Source organism: Botryllus schlosseri, chromosome 3 (genome assembly GCF_051294905.1).
Source record: "Botryllus schlosseri isolate E-star chromosome 3, Bs_hap1, whole genome shotgun sequence".
NCBI lineage: Eukaryota > Metazoa > Chordata > Ascidiacea > Stolidobranchia > Styelidae > Botryllus > Botryllus schlosseri.
Genome location: NC_137238.1, coordinates 12,947,775 through 12,961,324, shown reverse-complemented (window position 1 = coordinate 12,961,324; position 13,550 = coordinate 12,947,775). Strand labels below are relative to the sequence as shown.

At 40.7% G+C, this 13,550-nt stretch overlaps 1 protein-coding gene across 1 annotated transcript in view; it reads left to right on the top strand.

The window, feature by feature from the left end:
- The window catches only part of LOC145435805 (protein patched homolog 1-like), a 60,095-nt gene that overhangs the window by 31,564 nt on the left and 14,981 nt on the right, over positions 1-13,550 (top strand). Inside the window, exons 9-13 of the mRNA XM_080313078.1 lie at positions 7,857-8,001; positions 8,585-8,731; positions 10,083-10,238; positions 10,898-10,996; positions 11,968-12,093. Of these exons, the coding sequence (XP_080169204.1) occupies positions 7,857-8,001; positions 8,585-8,731; positions 10,083-10,238; positions 10,898-10,996; positions 11,968-12,093 (673 nt within the window). The remainder of the gene's footprint in view (positions 1-7,856; positions 8,002-8,584; positions 8,732-10,082; positions 10,239-10,897; positions 10,997-11,967; positions 12,094-13,550) is intronic.

The following is a 13,550-nucleotide window of genomic DNA, read 5'->3' as shown; positions in this document are numbered from 1 at the left end:
GATACAGAATTATAGGCACCAAGAGAGTTGGTCACGTATTTGCTCTTTGCTCATGATATCAAATTGAACCTTGAATACTAAGCGGACTGCTAGCTGTACACTACAGTGTACAGTGTACAAGGTTTGGTTCACATCACTTATGTAACGACAGAAACAATATATTCGTAACTGGAAGTCCCGTGCTTGATTTATTTGTAGAGACGTGATCACTGATCAGTGGTACGTCAAATCGATGTGGGAGTTCGATTGAATAATCCACGGCTTCAAACCGATAAAGGCGCGGTTGAATACACGGAAGACAGAGTTTTCAATCAGAATTATGTTCTACTAGGTGGGCTTGGTTTCGCCGAATCTGGATATAGTGCACTGTTCGTTCAGACAAGCTGTGACTACAGCATTGGTGGTCACGCGCCGCCATTATAGCAGGGCGTCGAATCCCGTTAAGCGTTGAAACAGGATTACCAATACCCCATGCAAGCTGCGTTACGTTGGATTACAGTCGGAATGGAAATGTGTCACTCAACGTATTTAATCGGTGTCGGGGTTACTGACTCGCGTCTACACCACCGTGACAACCACCTGTCGATACCTTGTCGAGTCATTGGCCAATACCAACCGCTGTAACTCAAACTATTGGCGACCGCGGTTTTCTGCGTCATCTTGTATTGCGATCGGCACGCCGCACGTTATTCCCGCTGACCTGCTTCAGCCTACGTTTTACAATCGAGGAGCGATTTCAGCGCGGGGAGGTGACTTATCTTCAAGGACAGTAGCGTATGGGTATTTCGGAAAATTCAAGCTGTATTATAGAGGGTGTTAACCAAATATCTATGACGTCAGATTTCGCATGTAAGCTGGTTCTGGTTCTTATCAGATTGTATAACTACACCATTTTATTAGGTAATACTCAAAAAACTACTAATCAGTCAATTTTAGCAAATCATATTTGTAAATGGGAGCACATGATAGTGCTAGATGAATCGTATATTGAGGGTTTGGGGGTGGAATTTTTCAACTGAGAATGTCGTTGCTATATAAAATGATAGGGATAGGGTTGCATTTAAAACATCTTCTTCAATTGTGACGTGGCGTCATTGTGGATTGACATTGGCAATTGAAAATATAGGGTGAATATTGCTCCTTTGACGAACCGACTATTTTGAGGGTCCGTACCATTCCATATCGATGCGTCGGCTTAATCGGGGTTAATCGTCTGTAGGCTCATGCAACATGTCTTAAACAAAGTGTTTTAAACAACGATTTGTTTTACATGCAACTCTAGATAGGGGTGTATTGCTATCGTCCGTATACGCTCCGTAAGGAAGATTTGACCTCCTTTTCAGGTTTTTTGAAAATGTCCTCCGAGGACGCCTAAATATCCTCCTTTTTGAGATTTTGTTCTTTGTTTTGAGAATCTGGGTTAAATATATTGTGCCAAATTCAACTGAGATACAGTAAATTAGCACTGAAGTAACGCTCCGGTGGCCCCGGGATCTGAGCCGAATAGTAGACCACTTTTTTAGTCAACCAACTGATAACGTGGCAGAAAAACTGTATTTTGAAAATTGACCTTTTTAGGCTGTCAGAAGAGATGATGCACACCAAATTTTGCTCAATTCCAACCACTAAAAGCGAAGTTATAGAGTAGAAATATTTCTAATTCCATGATTTTATAATAAATAATTAAAGAGTTAGTCACCGTAAAAACTATTTTATTCAAATCTAAATTTTTCTACTGCAATAACTTCGCTTCTGGTGGTTGGAATTGAGTTAAATTTCGTGGGCATCATCTCTACCGACAGCCTAACAATTTTATGGGGTCGACAGAAAAGCTTTGATTTTTTTTAATGATAAATTCAAAACTTTCTACTGCAAGAATCTCACTTCTACCGGTTGGAATTGAGCCAAAGTTGGTGTGCAGCGTTTTTTAAACCAACCTAACAATTTCATCAAGTAGCCAGTGAAATCTGAAGGAAAGGTTTTTTATTGAACAGCCCTTGAAACACAGTTTCATCACTGTGCAGTTTGTCTTAAATTATCTTGTAGCTAAATATTGCTAGATGTCGCATATTGCCTTTTCGGTATATTAAATTTGGTTATCAGCCTGTAGCGTACCCGAAATTTGGCTCTATTTATGCGTACAGGAATAGCGTTGTGGTAGATTTCTAGATTTCATACCTTTCGATACACCACGATTCTGTACATTCCCACCGCCCGAAACCGCTTCGCGTGCGCTGCTTCAATTTCAAGTATCATATTTCAACCGCCAAAGGTCAGGCAACCCGTGCAATGATATATACGCGTAAGAAATATTAGCAGGTTCACGGTTTTGGGAACTGGGAAAGCGTTTTCCACGGTCGTAATGGTAACGTTGCATCTCGGAGTGCAGATACTTACCTGACTTGAATGAGCATTTTCTTTTCTGGTTTTCTGGACTATAGGCATAACGATTCGAGCAGCCGAACACGAATCGAGTCTCAATTTTCATTATTCGATTAGACTAGTGAGAAATGAAGTTCGTACTAGCGCAGTTTTTACTAACATTTTATTAAGGCTAAATGTCCACCCTTTTTGACAATTTGTTCTCCTTTTTAGCCCTAAAATACCACGAAAGACCTTAAATGTTGGCCTGAAAGCTAGACGACGGGTTACGAGGCAGTAAAATCTGAAAAGTAACTTGTTTCTATCAAAATTGATAATAATACATGGCGAAAGTGGGTATCTCGGGAGTCCAAACGGGAGAAATCGTCTTTCTCCATTCAAAACCACAGAGCTATAGGTAAAAACTGGGTGATTCGGGAGTCGAGCCAGAGAGACTACCTTTCTTTTAGTCAGCAAAACAAGATTTCCAGTAAATATTTCAAAATCAGCTGTTTTCAATTTAGACAAACTAACTTTTATGACTTGATAAAAGTGTCTTCACTATTTCCTCCCAGTGCGGAATCCTGGAGACGTTGATATGAGGTAGCATGTAATTCACAACATGTAGCAAAACACTGCCATCGTTCATAGAAACGACATTCACGTGTTTAGTAATCATAAACCTGCGCTATTGCACTATTGACATATTGGTCTTAAAAATTTGGAATATTGCAACTTACATATTTGAACACTTCAAGTCTGTCTTACTGTTTTGATGAGGGGTGGTAATGACTCGAGTCGCAATTTTTGTTGACTCGATCTGACTCGAGTATTTTTTCGCGCTTTTTGACAATGCTGTCAGTTGATCTCGATCACCTCTTCACAGATATGTCAATTCCACCACCGTGCGTGGCTTTGTACCCGGGAAGTAACCAGGTCACATGATTACGAGTCACAAATCAATCTCACTTTTATATAGTTTTGACTCCAGTCAAGTCGAGTCATTTTCAAATCACCACCTAGTCAAGTCCGAGTCCAAGACAGTGAGTAGGTATTAGTGACCGAGTCATAGTGTTGTGACTCGAGTCCGAGTCCAAGTCATTGTGTTCGCTTTTCAGTTTCGAACTCAATCCGGTTCCACCCTATCGTAGGCCCCGCACCCACTTTTTTTCAACTCTGTTCCAGTGATATAGAGTGGCTAGCATTCATAATATACTAGTTTTCCTCATCCTTGACAGTTTCTGGGCCTATTTTCCAAGTATCAGGACTGATTGACGAAATATCAATAATGTGGTAACTTTACTATTCGCCGAAGTTGCAGTGAAATTTCTCTCTTGGACGCCCTAGTCTCGGGTCATGTGACTTAGTTCGAGTCATCCACAATGACTCGAGTACAACTCGAGTCATGAATCAAGTCATTACAACCCTGCTGTTTACAACATGTTAAGCATGTTCCGATACGATCAATCGAGGTTACCAGGCTTCCACAATGGGAAATAGTATCGACGGTATGAATATCATCATTGGTAAATTACTTTTTGTGGCTGAGACCGGACAATTTCGTTACTGGAAAGAACCATCTTTCGCGCTTCGACTCGAATGACTAGAAATAAGAGTCTTCCCAGATTCGCCACTAGTTGCTGACGATTACCCCAGACGAGTGTCGACCGAAAATATTCGGGTTTACTTCAATATGAATATACTATTCAATTGTATATTGAAGTTCTGTACCTCCAAGAAGCTCTTCAAATATTTTCGTAAGCGGTACAGTGAAAGTCAAGTACTCATTTGTAAATAGTTGACAGGTATAAATGTTGCCGGCCGGTGTGCGTCATCCGTAGTGCGGTTATTATCGATATAAACCAGCAGTTTAGAATGTTTAAAACCTCGCTAATGCGGTACTAAGTGCATGCGTATTTAATTATTTCATTTCGGTATATTTTCGAAGCACCTTTCAAAGAGCGTTCCCGTTAGGCGGATAATTTCAATTAACCTTCGTTCCCGACCGTTGATATGTCTATAGCTGTCTGATTCAAGTATAAGGTAGGAAACCCGCATATTTCATTCCGAGATTCCCGTTTCAAGGCCATTTTGTCTTTGTTACTCATAATGAGTCACGATACGCATGAGCGGACGCTTTAGCGGTGTTAGTGCGGGTACCTTTCTCAAATAACGTTTGGAAGCTTGCCCGGTATACATCTTGTGCCAGTACGGAAAGTTTTTCACACCGATACACCTGGGATCCCATAATATCCGGAGCCGGGAAGGTCAATTGAGAGAGATAGCGTATCTCAATTTGGGAATTTCTATACTTCGTTTTTCGCGTGTAAAACCTATGATGTCTTTGTGATTATTCAAGATTCGTAGACTTCAGTGGTGAAACCTTAGGCAGTGCAGAGCGCATAGTCTTTGATTCCCGTCATAGAAATGCCAAGTACGTATCGGAGTATTTGGTTGTGTCAAGTGTACAAGCACCTTATAGTATGGGATATGAGATGATCATAGGATTAAAAAACATATTAATGTATAAACATGCAATTTAACATCTACGCGACATTTGAGTATGCGTGCTAGATAATATGAGATCAGACTAGGCTTGATTGACTTGATTTTTCTACTCGTAAAATATACAGAAATACCTGAAAATGAAGGTACACCTATTTTTGACCAACCACCGCATGTACTGTAGTGAATGTTCCAAAGTTATTTTTTATTTATAGCTATAGAAGTACTGTCATATCAATAAAAAGATTGCTGGCATTTCATAACAACCGAATGCATCCACTATGACATATTGAATTGAAAACCGTAACGTTTAGAAATGCTTCGCGACCCGCGCTGCTTGGGAAGCATTGTTGGCACGTTATCGAAGAAGTTAACCACAATTCAATCCAACATATTACTTCCACTCATTATCAATTTAAGTGATGAGCCGTTCGCCAATTAGTTTTACTATCTGCCTAATAATGTGACGTAATATTTTCGGGTCAAAGAGACAAACGCGATATGGCATGGGGATGTAACCAGACAGATTGCGTCACACCGTATATCCGCAAAATCCTTGTTTTACCACCAGCACCCTATTTTACCTGTAAACATTACGCAGCCGATTGCGAACGCACCCCCGGCAGATTACAGGATTCAAGGTCGCAGATTAGCGCGGTCACGTTCGTATAATAACAACGAGTCAAGGCGCCGTCGCTGAGATAGGGATTTTAAATAGAGGCAGTGCATTCTACAAATCCGTCCTTCTGAAATGCCAGTTCTATCTCCAATATTTACCAGCTCATTTGCTCATTACCACTTTCCAAGGGGAGCCTGGCATTTCTGAGCTTGTATCTCAAAACAGCAGAAGTCTCATTGATTTGCAAGACACGTTCATTAAGCACATTCGTTTTTCTTTATTGGAATCATACTTTAATGGTTTTGTTCTAGTATCAACTGTACAATAATCTAAATTCCAAAGTAATGTAGTAGGTCTACTCTGATGTGGTAAATTTATGCCATTTACGTCATTATTTAGTGAAGGCTTGGAAGTTGAAACCATTGCTATAGTATAAACATGATTTTCGTATCCACACGATTTTCATCATATTGTAGGGTGCAGCGGGACTGATTGCTACTAAGGTTTGATTTCACACTCATTCCGCTGGATGAAGTGGGAAGATATATCCCGGGAGTGTAGTTCGTTTTTTCACCCCAAGAAGGTACATAAGGCGTTAAACGTAAACCAAACTCATGACACCCTTATTATATATATGTTCTTATAAGAATGAGCTCATTTGACCCGTTTTCACCCATCGGCATGGGTTTTAAAACAACAATTGATACTAGCAAGCGACGGGGACTTATTTGCATCCTACGCTATGCTGTAAATATGTTAAATACACCAATATGCCACCACGTATTTACAGTTTACTGCTATAAATCAACAATTAAACACAATGAAACCATTTAAAGATGCGTAATCTTTTTTCGTGACAGTAAAGTGACGTCATATCGACGATTACGTCATAATGTACCATATTTTAGGTTATCTTTTGACTCTCTATGCAAACTGTTGAATGTGCCGCTTATCATGGATCGATCAGGGTAGATACTCAGACTACAGTGACAAGTGCATGCTTGTGTTGTAGCTTCCCATGGCATGTCTCCTTTCTACTCCTCTTCAAGCGTATACGTTGTAGTGGTCTTCGGCGCTGAAGTCGCTGTGTTTTCGGCTTCGCGAGGCTATGGATCACTTCGTTTATCATCTTCATCGTTAAAGATATGATCTTATAATTACCTGACGATTCGTGTCAAGTCGAAGCTACTTCATATTGCTGCGACCGCTAGCGATCCGACACAGCCACGGCCACCCACGACGGTACCGTCATACTTTGCTGAACAGAGTGATATTATTACGTTACTACTAACCACGTTTTCAGGTAATGATACGCAACCGATTTGGAGATTGCGATATATTGAGGGACAGGGACACGTGAAATGAATATTTCCCTAATAGCTTGAAGCAGCACTTCATTAAGCTATCTTTCAGCACTTCTTGGTATAATTAGAAATTTACTTACAACTACACTTTGAGTCGCTCAATTCCTCGTGAATATATCGAATGCGAAAAACTGCGGTCCTTACTTCATTTCGGAAGCTGCATTGCACTCACCATTTTCAAAATTATCCGAAACCCGGAACCACGATATCAGTCAGGCGTCATATTTAAGCTTGTTAGAATTCAGTTAGCTTTAAAAAAAGAAATGCAAAATCGGAGATGTAATCTAAGCCTTCGTTTGGATTATATTCCGGCGGATTCTATGAAACTTAACATAATTAATGATCCTGTCTATCGCATTTAGATAAAGCTGTTTGATTTTGTTGGTATAGATTTGCGGAAAGTGTGTACCCGTCACCTACACGTGTGCACTCAGTGAAACATACAAGACTAATACCTAATGATTTGGGTCTTGCATAGACTACGCTCACTACAGTCTGGTCGAAAGCCAATGCGGCTTATGGTATGACGTTTTGGTAATATCGCGGTCTCGCGAGGCACCAGCCTGTCGGCGTGGATATAAACAACGGAATTTAAACCTAAAGCCGGTATCGCGAAGGATTTTATGGAAGCTGTTAATTTCTCTTCAAAAGCGGGATGTCTGGTAATTTCGAAATTGTATCTGCTGGATTAGTTTCACCAGAACGAGAAATTACTTTTAATAAACCGGCGCAAACCGGCGGACATGTGTTGGATTATCGCTTGCGTAAAATATAATCGCGATGCCGTAATTTGTTTTTTCAATACCACTTCGCTTTCTACTCGCCCGGTGGTCCGTTCGCGCGCGTATCGCCCAATCTGAGACCGAGCCAAGAAGGTTGACTGCAATATGAAAGGAATTTTCTAAATTCCTAGCTTCGGCCCGTGTTCCTAGAATTGATGCAGTTGTACCCTCGCGTTGATGCAGACGTCTTTTGTCGATTGGTGACCTTCGTCTATTTTTATCTAGGGTTCAAGGTCTGCAGACCATCTTCCATTTGATGGCTCCCGTCAACATGTACGAGTTCCACGATAAGACCAACAAGGTGGATAAGCACTGGAGTCTGGACCGGGCCAAGAACGTACTCAATATGTGGCAGAGAAAGTTTGTCCAGGTTGGAGACTCATCTCATCGTTCATCTTCTACATGTGAAATTACGTTTGTTAGTGGTTTTAGCCTTTTTGGATGGGTTATGCAATTATGTATTCTGGTATTCTATGCAGTTTCACAAAGTACTAATTGTTTTTTCTTTGTTTGTAACATGATATGTTTGGTAAAACTTCACACCTCCTATGCTATTTTAATTACCTACTCAACTTTACTTGGTATACCAGTATCAGAGAACGGTAAAACAACATCCTGCCATATTTCGGATACAATACTTGCCAATCTACTACGTACGTGTACGAGTCTAACTAAACCATATACAACCCCATAATCGTGCGAATAGTGTCACAAAGTCTGCATATTTCGGCAAATCGGATAAAGCAACATTACGTATATGCGTTATTATTGACTTGTTTGTGTACATGTCTGCGTCATATCGAAATTCCTGCCAACTACGAACTGCTACTAAAGGAATGTTTTGACAGAAGTGTCAAAATTTAGGCAGACAATTCTTTTGCAACCGCCACCAGCCGCGTTTCTCCCGCGCACCTGCCACTTACCGACCGGTTTTTGACGATTTTACCTTCCAGGAAATGTACAAGGTGAAGATCAATGGCTCCTTATTCGAAGGCACGCCTGACGAGATCCACGCGTTCACGGAAACCACTGCCGAAGACCTCATATTGGAATTTTCGAATTTTAGCATCATGCGGGTGGCCGGCGGATATCTTTTAATGGTAATGTATGGTACAGGAATTTGGTTTGCCTCTGTACGTAATGGAAACTGCTGGTGTTAAGCGTTTTTGGAATAATGAACGGATGTGTACCCATCGATATGCAATTTGAACTTTTCGCGTTAGTGTGGTGTTAGAGGTGGTCGAAGTAGCCAGCGTTGGCACTCGAGTAGAAGTGATGTCCAGCCGTAAAATTACTCTAGATTACAAGTATCAATAGCGATTTCAAAGACCCGTAAAATATATTTCGGAAGTAAAAAATGAATGTCTCAACATTAGTCAAGTAAATAACTTCAAAATGTGAATTAAGTCTAGGGTTTTAGCAGTTAATCAGAGATTAGTAATTTCGTAATTATTGGACCCGTCTTCGCGAGTAATCTCTCTCTCTCTCTCTCTCTCCCTCTTTAATATCGTGATGCTGGACAATCGTCTCCGCAGATGCCCAACGCCTAACACATTAGTCCATTTCGTCAGAATAATAATTTACACGGCGTGTTTGCTCAAATGTACTAAAGGACATGGCGGAAAACTAACCCAGATATCAAATCATTCCATCGTGGCCTTGAAGACACATTTTTCTAAATCTAGAAATAGAACTACTCATATTTCAAAACTTATAACTATAACTAATAACTAGAACTACTCTTTTTACGGAATTTCCAACTAGAATTTGAGTTACTCATTTTCAAAACCCGCAACTGGAACTAGAGATAATTACCTTCTAAACCCGCAACTGATTAACACCACTAACTAATAACTGATAATACCAATTACTTTATTGCAAATGAGCGAAGTATTGGACATAGCATCTGCACATCAAAATAAACGTGGTTTTGAGTTGTAAATGGAAGAGTTCTCGACCCCCCGATCCCGCCCCTGGCTACGAAACTGAGCTAGGAATGGCGTCAGGAACATGGCGCAACAGAACACCGGTATCACGATTGGCGCCAAACTACGACACGTGTGTTGTAGTTATTCCACAACCAAATTATTTCTAAAATGCACAGCTAGAACTGGAACTGCTCTGTCGTTTCAAAATTCGCAACTATAGCTATAACTAGAACTACTCAAAAATCCGTTATTTAGTTGACCTTCAGCTAACTAGATTGTTAGTTTGGTAATTTCGACAAGTCTTTTTGAAAAGGTTTCAGCTCCTAGAGCAGTGATTATATGCTTCTCTGCAATATCAGCAAATTTCCGTAATATATATATGCCCCCGAGTTAATTTCCATTTCAAACATTCCGCATTCAGCATGAATTACAATCCTATTTGCACATACTAACACATCATCCCATTTTCGAGATATTCACCAATCAAACCCCATACTTGGCTTACCTTATTTTAACTTTTCAGTTGGTGTACGCTTGCCTGACGATGTTGCGATGCAAAGCGTCACGGTCGCAAGGGGCCATCGGCATGGCCGGTGTCCTATTGGTGGCTTTGTCTGTCATGGCCGGATTGGGAATCTGTTCTGTGCTGGGAATTGCGTTCAACGCCGCTACCACACAAGTAAGTATAGCGATTTAGTGCAGTAATATGCTAGAATACTACGGTATGTGGCGAACGATATTATCGAAATGATGTTGAGTGTAGTTTGACCCTCATTTTTGCAATAGAATGGTGTTCGATTATGAATTGGAATCAGGATTCATTTGCGCAAAATTCTGAAATTCAATGCCGATTCGAATCCTGGCAACCTTCAACTTTTTCTACGAATTCTCAACAAACCGGCTTATGAATACCACATCATTGTGTAATAAAATTCCTGATTAGAATTCAAATTCCGAAGTATATTTCAAAGAATTGAAAGCATTGAATTTCCCGATAATGCCGATATTCTTGAATGGATTTCGTCATTTTGCAATGATTTTTATGTTAATGTCAATGACCATTGCTCGTGCCCATAGGCCGACTGGTTATTCATGCGTGCGGACCATACAAATTCGAAATTCGAAAAGTTCAGGTTATTTCGCTGACATGAAATATTCTTGGATATAAATACTTTATAAATTGGATTGGCGAAAGTTAAAAGTATTTTTTGTTTGAAAACTCCTGAATTGAATTTCGAGATATCGGTAGAGGATTCCTCAAATTTTTAGGGTGTATCATGCAGTGGTATATCTTTTCATACGGACGTTTCGCATTGCTGAGTATAATCTCCCGTTTAGGTACTTCCGTTCCTCATGCTGGGCTTGGGAGTCGACGACATGTTCCTTATCGCGCATCAGTTCGGGGAGATCGCCTGCCTTAATTTTATTGTCTTTGAGGTGGGTGCCTCGCCGCTTTGAATTTCTCTAATCCTGTAATACGGTGACGGATGGCGGCCTTGAACCATGAAAGACAATTTGACGGATCGCGTCTGCACGATTGGAAACGCGAACCGCATTGACTTCAAAGGCTTGATCTCGCATATCCCACGCTAAGGGCTAAGCGTAGCGATTCGTGTCCTCGAATACGATTGATTTTAATGATTCGATTCGGATTCGAACATTTCGCTTCGAGCCAAATCGAATATCACCCGTTATGACGTCATATTAGTCTGTTCGATGTGGATAGCTGACAGATACACCTTTTGTGCGACCACAAAAACATAATGCCAGTTCACAGTTCTACATCACATTGAAAATGGTTTGGTGTATTTTTAATCATACCCAGTCCTCTGTACTTGCCAATGATGTGGGTTAATCACTACTTCACGGATATGTCATTTGTGCACTGGTTAATTCATTCAACTTATGCTGAAACTGCTTTCCACGTTTTAACATCCAAATTGTAAACGGTATGCAGCTTGCCTACAACACTGTTCATTTGGAAGGATAAATAGTAGAGAAACATAACGAAAATACAGGGAAGAATAAAGATTTGGCTTATTTGGACGAATATTGCTAACTCCTGTCCTGGTGAAAACAGCCAAGTATAGCTAAATTCCACCCCTTCCCCTTAATACCTACCTAACAACCACTTGAGCGAATGGTGCAAGTATATTCCGAATCTACTTCACTACTTGAGTACTCCGAAAAGGTGGGAGTGTTTCGTAACTGACTCCTCCGGTAACCAAGATCAAGGCTGTCTTATAACCCTGTGGATTTTCAGAATCGAGGATTGAGACTCTAATCCTTACAACATCCTCATTTCGCAGTCCAAAAACTCTCTCTCCGTAAACGCGTTCTCTAAAAAACTGCGATCCTTACCATTTCCAGTATTGCTGATACTTTTTAATACGAGACTGTTTGTTCAGGAGCGTACTGGGGAGTGTCTGAAGAGAGTCGGCGTCAGTGTATTTATTACGTCTTTTGCTATTATTTCCGGGTTCCTGTTCTCCATGATCATTCCTATGCCGGCGCTACGTTCATTTGCAATGCAGGTGATTGAATGTCAGATTTGCAACATGGAATTGATTCTTCACTGTATATCTCGTGAATGTTCGTATTTTGGCGGCTTTTGACTCAGTGTTTTAATCGGTGTTGGGATTTATATTCCTGGTTTATCGGTACTGAACCGAATGTCGGTTAGAGATTCAGAATTCGGCATACTCTCGTGTGTGCAAAATTACATTTTCCATTTGGAATTCGACTGCATCGCGGCTTGAGGTTCGCATTTTCCAATTTCCTTCACTGCTAAATTGTTATCGATATATCGATAGTACCCTAAAATGCAGTTTACTAAATGTGCACTCGATATTCTGGTGTAAATTGGCGAAATACACGATGTTGGTTTACAGTGTAGGATAATGTCGATAGGAATAGGACGTTCCGACGTTGTATATTTCCGTCCATTATGCTTTTTGCGGCATATACACCAACTCATGATATACATTCACGCGATCTGCGCATATGCATACCGTGAGTGCATGATGTGCATATGGCGCCGGACAAGGAAGACGCAGATTTCTAAGTCTTGCACCAGCTATCCATGCTATTTCTTTAATGCTGAGTTCCCAGAGGGCGAGTCATGGATACCAGTGTGACAAATCTGATCTGACCCTGCCGGGGATCGAGCCCACAACCAACCAATCAAGAAACCGGTTGCTTCACCATTACACTATTCTGTCGGATAAACCATGTCTTAATACTAGTTTAAAATTAATTTCGTATCATTTCCAAATCTAGTACTAGCGGTTCAACAGTCGTATGAACATTGAAAGGGATCAGAAAGCTTTTAGTTCAAGTCCAAATCCAAATACAGCATTAAAATAATCGTAAATCCATATTCTATTCCAACCCTACCAAAACCATTCAATCCATTATTTAACCAAATCCAAACCCATGCTGATCTCTGGCGGAAATCCAGCCTGGATCGGACTCTACTTCAAAGCCGATGTACACGGCCTGATTGTACCTCTTCTGGAATAGAACTGAGTAAAAATCACAGCAGTCTAGTAAACACCGCTGTATGCGCTAGTCTACATCCAAGTCAAATCATTGGCGCTCATAACTTATGCGCAATACGCAGCTATCTGCCAATCAACCTTCATCCAGTCAGACGCCATACTTGTCACGTATTCGTCAACACCGTCTCAAAATAGTCATACGTGCGTAGTATCTTACTCAAGGGCTGGTGTCACCTTTCTCTACAAACTTCGCATACTTGACATTAGTCGATACGGCGAATTCGAAACAAGAGCTGGAGTAGACCGTAATTGTATATTGCGGGCGTGTTTTGGTTAATCGAAATAAGAGGATTTGCGCTCGGAACGGTGTGTACTCAGAATTCACCGATTCGTAATTAATGCTAGCATGCCCTATTTCTTGAAACGTGTATTCGTCACTCTTTGTCAGTAACTCCACAAAATTCCCCTTCACTAAATAAGATATATGGTAT